The sequence below is a fragment of the Agelaius tricolor genome, unplaced genomic scaffold (assembly GCF_023055355.1).
Source record: "Agelaius tricolor isolate 1412-34295 unplaced genomic scaffold, bAgeTri1.0.p SCAF_22, whole genome shotgun sequence".
Lineage (NCBI taxonomy): Eukaryota > Metazoa > Chordata > Aves > Passeriformes > Icteridae > Agelaius > Agelaius tricolor.
Window position 1 is genome coordinate 10,349,198 of NW_027269282.1, and position 19,793 is coordinate 10,368,990.

The 19,793-nt window shown below is 42.5% G+C and overlaps 1 protein-coding gene and 1 long non-coding RNA gene across 3 annotated transcripts in view; one reads left to right on the forward strand and one right to left on the reverse strand.

The window, feature by feature from the left end:
* Positions 1-19,793, reverse strand: part of LOC139599212 (uncharacterized) — a 432,267-nt gene that overhangs the window by 14,099 nt on the left and 398,375 nt on the right. The gene's annotated exons all lie outside the window — the stretch shown is intronic.
* On the forward strand, positions 1,054-18,316 carry ACADSB (acyl-CoA dehydrogenase short/branched chain). Of its 2 annotated transcripts, none has more exons than XM_071446294.1 (11): positions 1,054-1,143; positions 5,056-5,215; positions 5,489-5,589; positions 6,052-6,258; positions 6,704-6,874; positions 7,361-7,486; positions 7,858-7,950; positions 9,987-10,076; positions 12,853-12,990; positions 14,376-14,475; positions 15,160-18,316. In XM_071446294.1, the coding sequence occupies exons 1-11, from the start codon at positions 1,102-1,104 to the stop codon at positions 15,228-15,230; spliced, it is 1,299 nt and encodes a 432-aa protein (XP_071302395.1). In that variant the 5' UTR covers positions 1,054-1,101; the 3' UTR covers positions 15,231-18,316. The 2 variants fall into 2 exon arrangements, with proteins under 2 accessions (XP_071302395.1, XP_071302394.1); XM_071446293.1 differs by having other exon boundaries at positions 1,077-1,143; positions 5,053-5,215.

Sequence of the window (19,793 nt, forward strand, 5' to 3'; positions counted from 1 at the left end):
GGAGGGGAGTGAAGCACAGCGTCGGTGGCCACCGTGACCTGTGCCCAACCCCGAACGCCCCCGCTCGATCCCGCTCCTCTTCCTCCAGCCCGAGCGAGAGTGGGGAGGGACACGGGCACGGGAAACCTCCCAGAAACCCGCGTGTCCCGCTCCGGGCTCCTCGAGACAAGAGAGACGGAGCTTCTGGAGAGCATCCAGGGAAGGGCAGCAAAGATGCTGAAGGGACTGGAGCATCTCCGTGCTCGGGAAAGGCTGAGGGAGCTGAGGCTGCTCAGCCTGGAGAGGAGGCGCAGCTGGGAGGGCGCTCAGCCCTGGCTGGCCCCGCATGTCCCTGGCTGGCCCCGGGTGCCCCAGCAGGGCCCAGGTTCTGCTCCGGGAGCCAGCAGCGGCACCAGAGCCACGGGCAGGGACTGATGTACAGCAAGTTCCATCTCAACGAGGAAAAACTTCTTTACTGTGAGGTGACAGCGCTGGAATAGACTGCCCAGAGAGGGTGCGGAGTCTCCCTCAGTGTAGATACCCTAGAACCTGTGCGTGTGCTCGGGGATGGCCCCGCCTGAGCAGGGAGGTGGCCCCGGATCGATTCCTTCCAACCTCACCCACTCTGATTCTGCGATTACAGTGACCCTGAGATTTCAGTAACTCTGTGATTTCTGCCATTCTGTAATTTCTGTGATCCCTCTCATTTCCGTGTCCCTCAGCCCCACACCAAGGCAGCAGCCTCGGGGCTGCGCCGCTGACCCGGCCCCGCTCCCGGCGGGGCAGCGCGGCCCTCCCCAAGCGCTGCCCCCGGCCCGGCTCCATCACGGCACAGGGAGGCCCCGGAAGGAGAAGGAGGGGGGAAAAGGGAGCGGGAAAGAGAGGGAAGGGCAGGAAAGAAGCGGGAAGGGGAGGACAGGCAGCACTCACCGCCGCCGCCCCGCGCCGCTCCCGCCTCCCGCCGCCGCCATGTTTGTTGTGCCTCCCCCCGGCCCAGCCCGGCCCGGCCCGGCCCCGCCCACCGCAGTCTCGCGAGACCCGCGCGCGCCGGCGGGAGCGGGGGGGGCGTTGGTTCTGACGTCACGGGGGCGGTGGCCCTGACGTCACGGGGTGGGCGCCAAAATGGCGGCGGCGGCGGGAGCTTGGCTGAGGGGCTGCGCCAAGGTGATGCCTCAGGGTGGGACAGCCATGAGGGGAGAAGGGAAAGCGGCACCGCGGAAAGCGGCACCGCGGAAAGCGGCACCGCGGAAAGCGGCACCGCGGAAAGCGGCACCGCGGAAAGCGGCACCGCGGAAAGCGGCACCGCGGAAAGCGGCACCGCGGAAAGCGGCACCGCGGAAAGCGGCACCGCGGAAAGCGGCACCGCGGAAAGCGGCACCGCGTCCTGCTGGGCTGCAGCACCTCCCCAGCCCGCTGCTGCTGGGTGCGGGTCTCTGGGCATGTCGGGGTGCAGGGGCAGCTCTGCGAGGCGTGAGGGTGGTGGGGAGCGTCCTTCTCTCCTTCTGCCCTGTGGGTTTGTGTGTGGGGCGGCGGGGTTGGGTTTGGCGCTAGGAAAAGTTCTGTAAGTCTTGTGTAATGGTTGTGGCAGCACCGGCCTGGCAGCGGAGGCGCTCTGGGGGCTCCTTTAGTTATAGAGCAGCAAAACCTCTCCCGGAGGGTGCTGGCACTGCCGGGGAATGGCCCCGAGAGGTCCAGCAGCCTTGGCACCGCTCCAGAGATGCCCAGGGTGCGAATTGTGGAGTGTGTGTGCACGGCCGGGAGCTGCACTGGGTGATGCTGTGGGTCCCTTCCAATTCGGAATATTCTTGGTTTTGCTAAACGCACCTGAGGCACTGGAGCTGTGACCAAGACATGCAGAGACCCCGGGGTTTTGCCATGTGCGCCTTAGCTCTGCACGGTGAGACCTTCTCCTGGAGCTCCTGGGGGTGTTGTGCCTCTAGAAATAAACTGAAATAAAGAAAACCAACCCTGGAAACAAATGCAAGATTCCCATTGGGGAGCTTCTCTGCTGGGAAATAGGAGCTGTGTGGAAACCAGCTGGGATAGACACAGGAGTGGAAGTCACCAAGACAAGCAAAGTGAGCTGAGGAAAACATTGCTTTGGGAGTTTTTCTGTTTATATCTTAATGATGCTGCCAGATCTAGCATTAAAATAATGTTTTAGATTGTAAAACAAACAAGGAAACCAGGGCAACTGATCTTTTTAAAGAGCTGAGGTGGAGGTAAGAATTGAGATAAACAGAAAAATCAATGTTATCAGCAACCAATTCTCAAAAGGCTGTGTTTAGTAGGGGAGGCAGTCTGAATCCTGTAGCAGCATAAATCACCACCTACAGAAGAAAAGCAGGAAAAAAGGCAGGGAAGCAGCAGCCAAGGATTTAAGCAATGCACGTGCTCTTTAAATAACTGCCTGAAATTAGTGGTACTACATAGCCTGTAAGAAAAGAAAGGTGCACAATAATGTAGTGACTTGATTGTTTATTTAGTTTTTAAATCTAAATGTTGAACTAAAACATAATTTCCACACAGGGCTGTTATTCCTCTGGGGCAGCTGTGAGTTGCTGCTCTTTATATGGGAGTTGCCAGCATTAATCCCATCTCTTGGATGCATCCCATTGGTTTTAAAACTGTTCAAGGTGACCTTTTTAGGAATTTTAGGAATATTCCTTTGCTCCTGCAAAGGAGCAAAGTGTCTCAAAGAAGTTCTGACCAAAGCATGGTTGATAAATGCCTGAACCAGCTTGGAGAGGGCTTGGAGCACTCAGGGGTAGTGGAAGGTGATTCACCTTCCCAGTGATTAACCTTATTTGTGCCACCATGGAGGAAAACACCCTTTTCTTTGTACTTGGGAATGAAGGAGTGGAAGGAGCAGGAGGTTTGTGTGTGGTTTGCAGCCCTGTCAGTGCTCAGGAAGCAGCCCAGTGTTAAATACAAGTGTGCATGTGTATGCTCAGGTTTTTCCTTCTCAGCCCTGGCAAGGACAGACTTGCACAGGTGAATGTTTGCACACCTGGGTGTCAGGTGACCCCAGCATAGCTGCATGTTCTGCAAATAATCCATTCCTGCCTGACTGCTCCCAGAACATGGGGTTTCATCTCTATTAAAACAATGTTTTCTTTATTTTGTGAAGACCCACAGTAACTCCATCATCATTTGAAAGTGTTGCAGCTACTGCTGACCATCCAAATGTATTCATAATTTATCCCTGCTCACCAGTGGTTGTTTTATGTCACCAGGGGTATTGAATGTGAATAAACACTGAATTTTCACAGCAATATTTATTTTCTCTATTACCACCTCTGACTGTTTGTTGTTGTTGGGTTTTATTTTATGCACAGCTGTTTGTGCCAAAATCAGAATTTCCTTATCACAGCAGACTTTTGCTCCTTGTCTCCACAAGAGTTCATGGATGTGTTTTCCATCAGTTCTTCAGCCAGGAAGATGACAAGTGTTGAAAGCCAACATGAAAGAGGAGGAATTATTAGAAGGATCAAAGGATTTTTTTACTTCCTGACCCCAGATTTCTGCTGGTTTTGGAGGAATGCTGCTGCCACAGTGTGCATTGTGGGCTTGCCCTGTGTTCTGTGAGCTGAGCAGGCGCCTGCTCGGGGCACAGCCAGTCTGTTCCTCACTCTGGGGGTCACAATCACCCAAAAACCTGTGTTGGCAGATGTGGTTTTATATCCTCCATGGCCCAGCTGTGTCTCTCCTGGGGGTTTCTGTCAGCACTTGTCCTGCTGGGACATTTGTGTCTCCACACTTTGGACTGACAAGGCAGAAGTGCCAGAAATCTGGAGCAGAGATCAGCCCCAGAGTGGCTTTGGGGAGCTGGGGGAGCAGAACAGAACCATTGTTCTGTCATTTCTGGGACCCAGACAAACTGTGCTGCTTTTCAGGAATATGTTTTAGCTACTGCTGGCCCATTATATTTTGAGCCAGATCCTTTATGCCAACTTCCTTTAAAATCCTAAGGAATTATTCTGTGTTTGGAAAGCAGATTGGCCTTCATACCAAACTTGCCTTTCTAAAGTCAGCTGTGAGGTAATTGAGTCTTTGAATACAGAAGTTTTTAGGTCTCTGAGGGACAAAGCTGTCACATTATCTATGTCCTGATAATCACTGAGTGTAGCTTCCTCCCAAAAGCCCCTGTTCTGTTCATTTTTGTGACTTCTGCTACATATTAATACTATTCCCCACAGTAAAATGCTCAGCCTCTGCTCTTTTGATTGGAGAGCCAATGCTTCTTGAAATCATTGTTATATATTGTGGACAGATGGGGAACATAAGCATGAATCACTTTGTTTTAGTTCCTTCCCATGCTTTTAAAATAAATCAACCAAATAAGACACATTAATTATTAGTTACACTATCAGCATACTGCCTGTGGGATTTTAACTGTGTGGAAATTAACTGTACAGGAGCATTCAAATGCCAGGGCTTTGTCTACAAAATGTGTGCTCATTCTGAAAATCATTAAGTGATGGATAAGAATTTAGTCTGCATACAGAAATCCACAGTGCAGTTAAAAGTTAGGCCCTTTCACAGCAAAATGCCAATAATCCACATGAGGGGCTGTCAGATTGCTTTAGAAACAAGAATTGCTGGTCCCTAGAAAAGCAGGGAGAAAGCTCAAGTCATTGCATGTGTATTTTTTATTTACTCTTATCATTCTTGTTAGTGAAAGTATTAATTCTATTGAAATACATACTCACTACTCTGAATATTGCAGTAGACTTGCAAAATTATCTATCAAAATAAATACTACCAGCAGGGTTTATTTGCTGTAAACACTAAAATTGACTTAAAAATGCTTGTGAATACTTTGTAGAATACCCTTGTGTTAGTAAATTTCCAGAAAGAAAAATGTTTCATATTAAAAGAAAAGTAATTAAAGGATATTTTCTTTTAGGACACAGGGGAGGGGAAGGTTATATTTTCTCAAAAGCTTTCAAGCTGAATATTAGATGTAAGTTATATTTCCTCATACTTTACTGAATAAAAGCACTGGGTAAAGTTATATATGGTTTTCTGCATACAGATCTAACTGTTTGCATGTTCTGTGTTTGTTGCCAGCAGCTGAGAAGACACATGCCAGCACACCTGGCTCCTTGGAGGGTTTCTCCCTGTGCTTTTAGATCCTCCAAATCAGAACTCAAGCCAAATGTAGCCAGTGATGGACTTGCCTGTGCTCCACTTCAAACATTCACTGAAGAGGAGGCCATGCTGAAAGACATGGGTAGCTATCATCTCTGCAGTTAAAATTCAGAAATGTTTCAAGTAGAAGGGATATTTTAGCTTAAAATTGCATTTTCATTATTTATTTCTAGTCAAATGTTGAGATGTTTTGGGGGAGTTGTGTTTTATGCCTGATGTTGCTTGGGGTACTTTTTCTTCTGACATGCATAACCTGTCAGAAGTGCCACATTCCTGTTGTATTGATCCCCAAGGAGACTGTTAATTTATTTATTTATGGAATATTTGCATGTTTTCTCTCTTATCTTCATTGCAGTGACCAAATTTGCCCAGGAACGAGTTGCACCATTCGTGCAAAAAATGGATGAGAATGCGAAAATGGAAGATTCCATCGTACAGGGATTGTTTGAACAAGGGGTCTGCACACCTTTACCTAATCTTTTATTTGGAAAGTAACAGCATTTTATGTATCTAACTGTGCCTTGTTCAGATTTATAGATTAAAAGATTGAGGGATATAATTCAGATGAACTGATGAATCATTAAAAATTTTGGAGTTGTCAATCACATGACAGCTTTCTTTACAGCATTATCACTCTCCATCTTTTACTGTAATTCTTTTTCCCTCTTCCCCATACCACATACTTCACCTTATCTTTTAGTTCCTTGTCTTCCCTCCCTCAATTTTTTTTAATTGGATGCTGGAAAGGCCATGACTCCAAGTGTTGATGGAGAAGAGAACCAATATTCCTCTGTGCCTTACTGGGCAGCCATGAGGACTTACATTGCCAAAATCTTGGTATTTATTCCTTGATTCAATGTTAGCCTTTCCAGCTACCAGCATCAACAAATTCATACATTTGCACCTTTTCCATTTCAGCTGATGAGTATTGAGCTTGGGGAAGAATATGGAGGAACTGGAGCTTCATTTTTTTCAATCATATTGGCAGTGGAAGAATTGGCCAAAGTTGATCCAGCTGTGGCTCTTGTGTGTGAACTCCAAAACACTCTAACAAATAAGTTGTTTACCACCTATGGAACAGAAGAACAAAAGAGAACTTACCTGCCCAGGGTGTCCAAAGATACAGTGAGTCAAAGTCTTACTTGACTTAACTATTGAAATTATATTATTGTTTAGTAATGTTAGTGGGGATTTTTTTTTTCAGTGGCTAATGTGTGTCTGCAGCTCTGGAAAATGTGTGTGAACTTTGAAACACTGGTTAGAGCTGAGATCTGTGGTGATATAGATACATCCTGTCATCAGTAGCTGAGAGGTAAAAGTGGAAAGGCACTTATTAGTTTCATTAAAATTTAATTTACTGTGGAAAAGAACTGTAAAGCAGTTGACTTTGAGAGATGTGTAATTACACAGTGTTTCTATTCTTAATCTTCATAGCTAAAACTCAGTTACTTTAATGCAATAGGTTAAAATCTTTGAATTTAAGAGACTTGAACTGGCTTATAAGTATTTTCCTTATAGGATTTATTTATATTTGTGGAAATTAAATTGGTTTTTTCCCTTCCCTTGGCAGTTAGGGAGTTTCTGTCTGTCAGAGGCTGGGTCTGGCAGTGATGCTTTTTCCTTGAAGACTCGAGCTGAAAAGAAGGGAGACTACTACATTATCAATGGCTCAAAGATGTGGATTAGCTTGGCAGAAGATGCAGGAGTTTTCTTTGTCATGGCAAATACAGACCCATCCTTAGTAAGTTGCTACAGAATTCTTGCATTTCAGTGACAGCTGCTGATATATGAAACTGTGGATTTTATACTGATAATCTGATGTTAGAGGTTAATACTCTGGGCACCTTTTCCTAGCTGACTGAAAACCTTTAAAAATATTTCCCAACAAAACTTGAGAACTTGGTGAGCAATTTAATAAATTCCTCCAGCCAGGGAAAATAAAAATGTCAGGATCATGGTTGCTTAGATGAAGAGCCCAGCACTGGTGGTGTTCTGAGTAACAGGACCCAGTCTTACATTTTTCCAACCTTTCTGACTTGGCTGACAGCTTCCTGTTGTTAAAAGGCAAGATGGAAAGCTAAAAAGTATTTTATAGTAAAATATGTCCAGTGAAAAATTACATAGCTGAATATGCTAGTATCAGGTTTGTGCCCAGTCTGGGTGTAGGTAGTAGATTTTGAGGGATATTGGTATGAAAACCAGTTTTGATTATTTTTAATTCCCCCAGGGCTACAGAGGAATCACCTGCTTCGTAGTGGATCGCAACACAGAGGGGCTTCATGTGGGGAAGAAGGAGGACAAGCTGGGGATCAGAGCATGTTCCACCTGCCCTGTCACCTTGGACAACGTGAAGGTATTGCAGGTTCAGCTCTTGAAGCATAACTTGTGTACAGCTGGAACCTGGCCACACATAAGGAAAGAATTTTAATTAAATTCCTTATTTTTTTCCCTTAGATACACTGATTGTTGGGCATATTTTAGCATCTTCCTTCCACAGAAGTCTAGAGAGGGGTTGGATTTCCTAAATTTTGATGTAGTTTTTTCTCAGTCATCAGTTTATAGCCATGTGAATCTGGGAATGCTCTAATCAGGTATCCTAGGAATCAAACTGTGGTTTATGTTTTATGCCTTGACTTATGAGGAACAATTGCTAAAACTTGTGAACCCTTTTAGTGGTTGCAAAGCAGAATAGAACAGGAATAATTGGGTGGTTTTATTTTTTAGGTTCCTGAGAGCAGTATCCTGGGACAAGTTGGACAAGGCTATAAGTATGCCATTGGAATGCTCAATACTGGCAGGATAGGGATTGCTGCACAGGTGGGTGATTTGTTACTGAGCACAGCCAGGATATCATTGGAGTCTGGACTGAAATTTGTGGAATATTTAAAGCTGTTTGGAAAATACTTTATTAAAAGCTCGATTGCCACTAGATGTCACTGTTCCCGTAGCAAAGTTACAGCAAAGATGGGAACAGCTGCCAGTGGGAAAATCCTCCTGTGGTGACATAAGCAATAGACTTATTAAAAAAAACATTAAATGGCAATTAGCTTCTCTTTGGTCGTTAACTTATTGCTACTGAATTATGTCCACGTTCTTGTCTTCCACTATGAACCTTTATTTTACAAAGAAAACTAACTTTGGAAACTGTGAATGTATAACTTAGTGCTTCCAGCTGAGATTCTATGGGGCTGGCAAATGTAACCTAGTGCTGACTGTTGTTTTCCCAACTTGTTTTGAAAAGTCAACTTATTTTTAAAATAAATGATTTTCTCTAGCAGAGCTGTTCCAGCTCATTGTTGTGTTTGAAAATTGCCTGTATGGCATCTTAGGGAAAATATTTACTGACATTGTAGTTATTTCAAAATGTTGTATTTTGCTATAAAGTCAGTTTGGATTTCAGAATGCTGCTGATCTCAGTGGAAATCAGGCTCAGCCCCAGAATAAAATTACTTGTGATAAGTTTTTATATTTTTAATTTACTTTTGAAAGTAATCTTTTCTTTGTTTATACTTTGTTGTGCAATATTTCTGTACTACCAATCTCCTTTACTTTAACCCTGGTTTGCAGACAGACCAGAAGAAATCATCTTTGTGAAATTGAGATTTTCCACACGGCAATACTCTATGCTGATAATAGGGCTGGCTTTTCCATCATTTCTAAAGATTACCTCTGATTAAACTTTGTCTGATATGGCATTTAAAAAGGGCTGTGGGCCTCCTTGTTCCCAGAGATATAAATAATATAAAGGCTCTGGCACTAAAATACATGGTCTGGATTTTACTCTTAATTACTCCAAGTTACACCTTAATTAAAAGTTAAGGTCAGGTAGTTGTTACATCTTAATTACTGCCTTCTTGGCACCTTCAAATTAAGAGAAATGGACTTGACAAGAACAGCAGCTCTAAAGCCCTGTGGTATTGAGTTTAGTTTTGCAGTAGTAATAGTTTAAAAAGATAATGAAGATCTTATAAAAGGTAATTGTGGCTTTGAAAACAGTTTCAGATGGTTTTAGTGCAAGGCAGCTGCAATATTATTACAGGTGCTGAAGTTGATGTACTTTGTTCTTATAATTTATAGAAGGAGATGACAAATCTGATAATGGGGCTGATTAGCAGCAGACTGCAGTGTTTTCTTTTACTTTTTTCCTATGTATCTTTTTTTTGTTCTGTTGTACATCATTAAAGGTAGTTTTTCTAAGCTGTCTGATGTGACACTTTACTGCTTCTGCCTTTGTGAAAAGACAAAATTGATCGAAATTCTTTTACAATTGTTCTGCAGAGTTGGGAGATAGTGCAAGAAATGTTCTCTTCACGCCACTAAGTTTCTAACTTCTGAAATAAATTGCTAATTCTGCCAATTCAGTCTGGTGTCCTCTAGAAAATGAGAAATTATTCTGCTTATGAAAATAGTTTTGATTAATAATTCAGATTATTTTTCCTTTAATAGGGTAATGTAAATCTATAGATCTTCAGTTTACAGTCATTTTCTTATGCAATTACAAATTTTCCAAAAAAACACTTAATATTTTTGCAATTACAGTTGACCCATAAGTTTTGTTCAAAAAATGAGTGGTAGTGTTTTCACAAATACTTGCCTATGGTAAGAAATGGGCATGTAAAAGGTTTGTTCCTCAAACTTTTATTTTTTATAACTCACCTCAGTTTGTGTGATAACTGTAAAATTCTGGCTCCTAGGATTCTCTATACAAGCTTTAGCAATATCTAGGTAGGAAGAAAACAACTTTTCTCCTGGATATCAACCTGCCTGACCAGAAGATGACCAGTTATGATCATGTCCATTAGGTGCACTCAATTAATCAATTTTTTTGACCATATCCTAATTTTTCCTTACAGATGTTGGGACTGGCCCAGGGGTGTTTTGACCGTACAGTTCCCTACACAAAGGAGAGAGTTCAGTTTGGGAAGAGCGTGTTTGATTTCCAGGTAATTGTTAATGGGGTCTTTCCTCCAAGAGAGAATTGTGAGCATAATAAACAGTATAATTAGTATTATGATTTGCATAATTCATGTTCCACTTCACGTCTTGTCTCTCCTCCTCAATATTTGAGTATTTTTCAAAAAAAATTTCTGGATTGCCATGTAAAATTCAGCAATTCAGTGACTTTGCAAGTGCCACACAAATAATTTAAAACTTAAAAGTATTATTGATATATTCCTTTTGCTTGATAACTTATTGACATTCTTTGAAAATAATACACATGGAACTCCCTTCTGATTTTAGTATCACACCATACTGAACGTGCTCCAGTTTTTATACCCTTTCAAGAGGTGTAGAAGGGCTTTTTCTGGAGACTAGAAATGATAAAAAGATGAGGAAAACTGAATTATTAGATTTCCTGTGTTGTAGAAAGACATTTAGTTTTCATTATAATATCTGTTTCTTACGGTGAAAAAGACTCTTTGTTGCAAAAATGATGTATCGTTTAATAAGGAAGATACATAATTGTAATTACTCTGGTAATTTTCTTGTTAAAAGAAACCTACATCTCAGCTGAAGAGAAGGAACATTAGCACTACTCATAATTTATGCAAATTTTAGGAAGCACTCATAGATACCTAGGAAATGATTGGAACTACGTCTTTTGAATGGGAAATGGAATTTGTAATTGCCAAATCATTTTGGTATTTTGACCTGCCTATATATTTCTGCAGATCTGAGGGAATGGTGTTAATGTTCTAATAAGATGAAAGATTTCATTGTGTTTTAGACTACTAAATGTTCATTTTCAATGATCATAATATTTGGGTGTTCTTAAATAAACCCATTCTTCTGTAATACCATTCAGATGTGAGCTCCATCACCTCTTTCCTTCCCCTTGAATCCACTCCTCAGTCGTGTCCTCTGTACATTTAAGCTGCTTCTAAATCTTGTCCTCTGCCTCTGGGACAAGGAAAGGAGTTGTCACCTTGCTAGTTTTCCACTTTTATTTAAGAAATATTTGTTTACAAGTCTTCCTTGGCTAAGCTCATTAGGGAAGCAGACCTGGTTTTGTCTCAGTGAACAGTTGGAGAATGAAAAATGCAGTTCTGTCTTCCTCATGCCTTTGTAATCCTGAGGAGGATGTTAAGATTGGGATAAAATGAACCTTTATATTCCTGGGTTTAAATAGGTAACCCTGTGTCCAGTCAGGCAAAAAGAACCCCAGTACTCCTGAATCCAAGAACAGGAAAGGGGGAAATAGGACTGCAGTTCCTGAGAGCACTTCAGTGGCCCAGGAGTGTTCCCAACCTCTGTCAATAAACACAGAAGGAACACAGAATTGTTGGAATCCAGGAAATTCCTCTGACTGCCCTGGAGGACTCGAGACCCTGACAGGGGGCTCAGAGACCTTGGCACAGAGTCAAAACCACCTGTGCCTTTGATTTTAACCCATGGAGACAATTACCAACTTTGTGCAAAGAGTTACAAGCCACAAGAGTTTGAATAGAATGACAGTGAATTAATCACTGGGTGAAAAAGTAGAAGTTTGGGGTTTTAGAATGGGGGCTCAGGAGGCAAGATGGAGGGATTTGGGCATGTCCTGTCCTTCCTCCTGTTTGTTCTTAGCCTCCATCTTCTGCTGTGATGGTGGCACTTTTGGATTGGTTTAGAGTAGAGACAGACTGTCTAACATAGGTGGTAGGTATTGGAAAGTTATTGTAAATAAAGTACACATAGTTCTTAGTATAAAAAGATAACACCACCCTGAGATGGTCAGTGTGCCACAGACTAACTTGCTAGACAGACCTCATCAGGCCAGAGAAAGAATTTTATAGATAAGAGAAAATAAACAACCTTGAAAACCAGAGCCAAGGAAGCCTGACTCCTTCTTCAATCTTGGGGCTGGGAAAAAGAGACTTTCCAACACCTCGGGGTCATCTTGACACCAGAGACCCTGTCACAGAATTACTTCCCACCTGGACCTGATGGTTTTATTTTAGAGTGCATTGCATGGTGAGCAGGATGGTTGTTGCTGGCAGCTCCAGAGGGGCTGTGGCTCTGTGTGAGTGCTGGGCTGTTCTTGCAGGGGCTGTGGCTCTGTGTGAGTGCTGGGCTGTTCTTGCAGGGGCTGTGGCTCTGTGTGAGTGCTGGGCTGTTCTTGCAGGGGCTGTGGCTCTGTGTGAGTGCTGGGCTGTTCTTGCAGGGGCTGTGGCTCTGTGTGAGTGCTGGGCTGTTCTCACAGGGGCTGTGGCTCTGTGTGAGTGCTGTGCTGTTCTTGCAGGGGCTGTGGCTCTGTGTGAGTGCTGTGCTGTTCTCACAGGGGCTGTGGCTCTGTGTGAGTGCTGGGCTGTTCTCGCAGGGGCTGTGGCTCTGTGTGAGTGCTGGGCTGTTCTCACAGGGGCTGTGGCTCTGTGTGAGTGCTGGGCTGTTCTTGCAGGGGCTGTGGCTCTGTGTGAGTGCTGGGCTGTTCTCACAGGGGCTGTGGCTCTGTGTGAGTGCTGTGCTGCTGTTGCAGGGGCTGTGGCTCTGTGTGAGTGCTGTTCTTGCAGGGGCTGTGGCTCTGTGTGAGTGCTGTTCTTGCAGGGGCTGTGGCTCTGTGTGAGTGCTGGGCTGTTCTCAGAGGGGCTGTGGCTCTGTGTGAGTGCTGTGCTGCTGTTGCAGGGTCTGTGGCTCTGTGTGAGTGCTGTGCTGTTCTCACAGGGGCTGTGGCTCTGTGTGAGTGCTGTGCTGTTCTCACAGGGGCTGTGGCTCTGTGTGAGTGCTGTGCTGTTCCTGCAGGGGATGCAGCACCAGATTGCCCAGGTGGCCACGCAGCTGGAGGCAGCCAGGCTGCTGACCTACAACGCGGCACGGCTGGCAGAGACAGGCAGGCCGGCCATCAAGGAGGCCAGCATGGCCAAGTACTTCACTGCTGAGGTACCTGAGCTCCCTCACTGCTGCTAAAGCTCCTTCTGCTACCCCCTGTGTACCTGGAATTCATATTGGCTGTGGAAGCTCTGCATGTACTTTTGTCACATCCCTGGAGGTGTTCCGGGCCAAGTTGGGTGGGGCTTGGGGCAACCTGGGCTAGTGGAAGGTGTCCTGCCCTTGGCAGAGGGGTTGGAATGAGATGAGTTTTAAGATCCCCTCCTGTTGGGGAAGATGAAACAGGAAAGCCTTATAAATATGATTGTCTGGCAAAAGATTTTGAGAATATAGAAACTATAATCCCCTTTTGATCAAACAATTCCCTCTGCTTGCAGACAGGCCCAAGGCTCAGAGCAGACCCTGCCAGCCTGGCAGAAGGGGCCCAAAGAGGAGTTTTTAGGGTTTAAAATGGAACACAGTATGGTAATGTAGTGATTCTTATAGGCTGTATGTAAATGCTATAGGATTTGTATGTTGTAATAGACTGGTTAGTGAGAATCAGAATATTCAACACAGAAGAAGATTTATTGTATTGGAACGGGAACCCCGCTCTCTTACCTTTTTTACCCTCTTACTCTCTTACCCTCCCATCCTCTGTACCCCTCTCTTCTCTCAAGCCTGCTCTGAGCTGTGGCTGGCAGCTCCAAGCAGGGCCCTGCACCCAGGCTCTTTGCAATAGGGCCCAAGTTCCAGAAGGCCCCTGCACCCAGGCCCTTTGCAATAAACCCCAAGTTCCAAAAGGCCCCTGCAGCCAGGCCCTTTGCAATAGACCCCAAGTTCCACAACCTGGCTTCAGAGATCTCTCATCTCTGACCATCCTACCCCCCAAGGCTCCAACACCCTCCAATCCAACCCATTCTGTGTTTCTCAGTCCATGCACAGAATCTAAATTAAGTCACCAAAGAATAACTTGCTTGTGCCCTAAATAAAATTTTTTAAACCAACCAACAACACTAAAAGAGGAAAGTGAATTTATACTTCACTCATCAAGAAAGATTTAATTTTCTCAGAAATCTTATTGTGGCATGAGAAATGACACCATAAAGAGTTTGTTTGTGACCATTTCAGCTCTGCTGGTCACATCTGTGTCTTAAAATGACTCAAAACTGGATGACTTTTCCCTCTTTGCAATTGCTGTCTTGCATACCACTGCTGGTCTTTTGCACAGAGCAGCATAGAAACTATTGCTGTAACAATTAGTGAAACTCCTGATGTCCTCTGGTTTATGTTGTTTTTATCCTAAAATTGCTTGCTGAATACCAAAATACCCATCCTTCTTCCCTCCTGTTTAGTCACTGCTTTATTCCCTGTCTTGTTATTAATCAGGTACAAAGTATAAGTTTTATTGCTACTGTCTGAAGTTAAATCCTGTAACTCTGAAACTCTCTTCCCAGGTTGCAACACTGACAACCAGTAAATGCATTGAATGGATGGGAGGTGTTGGATTCACCAAAAATTTCCCAATAGAAAAGTACTACCGTGACTGCAAGATAGGTGAGTGCCACTTTCTTACCAAGTATCTCTTGTAGCTTTGGTGCTATTAAAGTTTTAGGAAGAAGGCCTGGCTTTTTTTCTCAGGATATTTTTTTCCTTGAGAATGTATCAACACTAATTCAAAGGCTCAGATATAAAATTTTAGGTATAAATTTATGTACATGCAAGGCTAGTTAAAATATTTCATTAGATACCAACAAAATACAGACACAAACACTGTTTCCCATGCTATTAAGAATATATCTGTAAAAGAAAAATAATTAAAAATACCTTCATTGGCTTTAAGATCTGAATCCATGTGGAGTTTTCTTTTCAAGGCTTTCTTGTTCATCAGAATAATCCTTGGACACAACAGTTTGATATTTTTAACAATATTACCCTTTGGCTTTTATTATAATAGCATTTGGAACTTCTTCATTTTTGTTGGCTATTTAAGAACTGCTTTTCAGGAAAATGTCTTTGCATTATTTGTTGCCAGCCAGAAAAGTGCTTTCATTGTTACAGATAATATAATATAAATGTCTATAATATTATATAAGTACAATTCTGTGCTAGTACTTGCACAGAAAAGCTTCATTTCATAATTGTAAAGGTTCTCACTGGACTTTAGGATGATATTTTGATCTCTCTTCATAAACTCACTGTGGATTTAGAGTCTACTAATTTGTTTTCTTCTGATTTCAGGTACAATATATGAAGGAACTTCAAATATCCAGTTGAGCACAATTGCAAAATTCTTAGCACAGGAGTACTGAAACCATAAGGACTTCCTTGATGCTATATAAAAATTATTTCCCTTAACACTAATTGTAAATTTATTTGTAATTACAGAAGGCATTGATGACATCATAAATAAGAATACACTATCACAGTGAAATCATAGGGAAAACCATGAGTTCCCCATTTCAGGAGAGGGAGTGATTTATGTGAAATCATGAATTCCACATTCAAATCCAAACTTCTTTCTGCCTGAGACACTTCCAAGCACTGGATTTGGCTCCCTGAAGTCATGCCAGAAGTTCATCTCCACTTGGAGATTTCAGAGTGAAAACAAAGGAACCCAAATCCCTGGAATCCAAATCCCTGGCATTTCTGTTGATCCACCTGGGAGAGCCAGTGTGTGGGGTGTGCTGCTGCATTAGCATGGGGTGCAAGGAGAGGGAATTGATGCTTTCCTCTCTCCCAGGTGGAGTGCTGTCTGTGGAGCTGCTGTAATTGGAGTCATTTTTGTAGCAGCCCTCAGTGTGTTCTTAAGGATATCTTTGTAATTAAGCCCTTGCAGCCCCAATTTGTACTCCTGAAAGGTGGATAATATCCACCTCCCTTTCCAGCCTTCTCAGCTGTTAAGGGTTTTAATCTAAGAGCCTATTTATAGTTCTCCTTTCATAAAAGGTTGAGTTGAAATCTTTCTGAAATGGGGTTAAAAAAGCTCTAGTAGTTCTGCAAAAGGACAGATATAAGCTGGGTAATGGGAGTGCTGTGATTCTACCTCCCAGTGGCCTTTCCACATTCAATGCATTTTACAAACTTTAAAGGGAGGCACTGTTAATTTGCAGCCTAGAAATCCTTGCTCCTGGAAGTTAGTGGTTCTCCAGCACAGTTTTTCCCTTTTTTTAGAGACAAAAAAGGGCAGGGGGGTTGGGAAGTATTTTATTTATTTGTCTCTGTTTACTCTAAAATTAGACATTTTATTTACAGCAGAAACCTCTTCAGTGCTGGAGAGCTAATTAACTAATAATCAAGAGACAGGAAGCTTAATATATGAAAAATCATCCTAATTGCTGTAATTGGCAATCTGTTTCAAGTGTTTTGGGGAGGGAAGGATTGGTTTTCTGGTTTTGGCTTGACTTAGAGGAATCTCATTTTTAAAGCTTGCCTTTCACTGATGATTCACTCTGAGTGGAGCTTAGAACATTACGGGCTGAGACTCCCAGAGGATTTCCTAGCAAAACCAGGGCAAGTGACACTTAACAAGTGGGATTTGTAAAACAAGCAGTGCCTTAGACAAAGAAACAAGCAAGGATGAAAAGCACTATTAAAAAGTTCTCTGACTTCAAAGGGAAGTAACTGCTTTAGTGAATTAATCCCTCTATGTACACGCTTTGCCTGGTAATGGGCAAAGAATTATTGTGGTGATTATCCTTGTGCCAATAAAAATGCCCCTCCCACATCAGTTTGATCAAGAGCTTTGAGATTTACAAAAATACAGGAGTAGGAAGGTAGGCTAGGTGGTTTCTGAAGTTTTCTTCTATCATTATTATTATTATTATTATTATTATTATTATTATTATTGCATTTCAGATTTACTTGCAGGCTTTCTTTCATCTGAATTGAAACAGCTGGGGAAATTTAGAATTAAGACTAGTCTTAATTCTTATTTAGATTAGAATTAAGACTAGAATTAAGACTACAGACACCGCAGCATTTAACTGTAGTTATTCTGCTCAACACAGTCTATCTGTAAATCCAGAATAATCAAAACCACACTGCAAAATGCTGGAGTTAATGCTGATTGCTGTGCTGAGTTGTGCCAAGGTGAGGCAGCCCTTGGCTTCTGAGGTTTAATCTGCTTTGCTCACATGAGTGTCCACAGAAAGCAGGCTTTGGTTTTTGCTGTGATCTCCTGGTTTGTGACACTCTCAGCTTGGCATCTGCAGTTTTGTGTGAGACTGGCAATACTTTACTGATTCAATACAGTGCCAGAAGCAAACCCTTTGTGCAGGAAAGTGCAGAGCTCTTTGAAGGACTGTGAAGGGCTGGATATCCAGGATTATGTAAAAAGACTTGCTTTGTGTAGAAATGTGTCAGGTATCCATTTGAAAAAATAACCAGGGGAAAATGAGATTAATGTGATTCCTGACAGTCAGATATGGGATGCCTGAGTCCAGCAAACAACCTGAACATCCTCAGCAGCAATTCAGCAGTAGCTGATGAGCTTTTCTTCTCAATAAAGCAAGGTCAAACATTTAACTAATGTTACAGCTGTAAATATTTCATGTCTTTGTTATGTATGCTGTATTTTGTACACAGTTTTGAAAGAAATAAATAATGTGTTGTATTTACATACAAAATTTTGTGGAGGAGTATGTGCACAAATCAATTCCAACCCCTGAGTAACTTTCCTTGCTGTTTTAAGGTACCTGTGTGGAGAGCATTGGCTACTCTGGTCACTGATTCTGGGGAGAGTCACAGAATGGTTTGGGTTGGAAGGGCCCTCAAATCCCAGCCCTGCCATCTGAACTCAGCTGTTTGGTTAGGAATGAGGAGTGCTGTGCTGTTGTCCAGGAGCTGTTTAGAGCTGCCTGTGCTCCCAGCCCTTGTTCTGCTTTGGGACAGGCATTTTTGGGTGCTCATAAATGGCAATTCTACATTTGGCACTGTGGGCACAGGCTGCAGAGCTGGTGTGGGCAATGCTGGGAGGCTTTCTGAGCTTTCAAGCTGCTTTATATACTCAAGATGTATTCAAGATATATTTTATTAGTGACTTTTCCCTTTTTATGCCCTTAGTCCATCCAGTCTGTTGTCCTGGAACAGCAACTTCAGTATCAAATGTTGATGTCAGCTTCCCTGGTTAGAAGAAAAGACCTGTATTGAGAATGTATTAAAAAGTGCCTGAATTTTGTTTTTGACTTGATACAATGATTGTATGTGATTTTATGGTTCTCTAATAATCTGTAATTTAAAATTGTTGCTAGATCTTGCAGGTTTTGTACAGGAGAGAATGGCTGTATCATGTCAGCTTTCTCTAGTTCTGTTCTGCTTGGTGATCAAGGCAGATTTCCACAGAAGGGTTTAATCACTACTTGGGAAATACTCAAATACAACATTTTGTATCATCTTCTCTGTGCTGTTGTTCTTTCTTGCATGCTTTCTTTTCCCCATGTAAAGATTGTGTTAGAAAAGGCTTACATCAACTACAGAGTTATTGTTCTTTGGGAGCCTTTTGCTGTGCAAAGGCTTTTCTAATTAACATGTTATTGCATTTCCACTTGAAAATCTTTTGGTGAGAGACACATTTCAAGTTCTTCTACCAAGCCAAGCTCCATTGGAAGCCCAGTCTGTTTTGAAAGCAGCTGTCTGACTTCCCTGAGCTGGTACTGGATACACAAAAGCTGAAGAAATCCTTTTCCTCAGCCCCAGAATGTTTTCAGGGTAACTAGAAATAACCAATGTTTTCCCTAATAGCTTGTTTATTGTTCAAAGAAACATGCAGTGTACACTGTAACATGTTTTTCTGGTGAAATATTTAGAAATATAAATCAAAAGTATGTGCAGTCTCACTAGACAGTAATAGCATTTTTATATATTTTGTCTTTCAAGATCATTTGGATTTACATCTTTCTGAAGCTATTCTGCCTCTCAGAAACTGCAGAGCTGCTAACACTGGAGGACTTAGACAAACTAAAAAAAGTCCAGTTTTTAGTGATTCCTTTTTAGTGAGGCTAAAGAGGGGCTCTGCTGCCTTCAGCCAGGGACACTCAGCCAATCTCAAGCAATGACCCAGCCCTCAGTGGAACAGAATCATTTTCTGATCATCCTTCTCATCACATCAAGTTTGCCACAAGAGTCTTGGACCTTTTTCGGCCTGAATTGTTTTCAAGGACACCCTGTAAAATTCTTCTATTCCTTAATTTGCATCCTAAACATGCAAATTAAGTGCAAATTTTTCCGTACAAACAGAGCAGGTTTTAATTTAACACTGTGTTGTTGAGGTTTTCTGCTTTTGTTTAGATCCTTCCCAAAAACATAATGTTTGACATTAGCTTCTCTGGACACTTTTTGGTTTTCTGTAGAAGAAATTTTCTAAACTTCCATAAAAATAATCCAGAAATAATTAAAAAAGAAAAGTTAAGGTTCTGGAAGCATAGTTAAATAGTGAAAAGCTCCAAAGAACTTGTTTGTTCAATAGAGCTGCTGAACTCCATTGGTCCTCTCAATGTCTGTCCAACCAGGCTTTAGAAGTAAAATAATTTTCTGAGTTTAATTGCAGCAGTGCCTACATTAGATTGATAAGGCAGTTTATTTTGACTGTTGCTTGAACAATAAAAGCTGGATTCAACAGGATATTTGTCATAAAATACATTTGAGTGCCATGCAGGATTCACAGTTTCGAAGGACCAAGGGAAGGTGCAGCAACAGATCTTCCATTGAATGCTGGAAGAATTTTAGCTCTACTGTGCTTTGACTCCAGTGATCCAATTTGCAGAGATAAACAATTCTCTGGCAGTAATGCAGCTTGCCATTATTTAATAATTATTTAAAATGTGCCTTCTTACCCTTGTGTAAGAATCTGGGCTGCAGGGGAGTGCTCTGTTTCT

Coding starts and splice junctions, on each gene's coding strand:
- ACADSB (XM_071446293.1), top strand. CDS start 1,102: ATGGCGGCGGCGGCGGGAGCTTGGCTGAGGGGCTGCGCCAAG. Junction 6,875..7,360: donor CAAATACAGACCCATCCTTA/GTAAGTTGCTAC, acceptor TAATTCCCCCAG/GGCTACAGAGGAATCACCTG. Junction 14,476..15,159: donor CTACCGTGACTGCAAGATAG/GTGAGTGCCACT, acceptor TTCTGATTTCAG/GTACAATATATGAAGGAACT.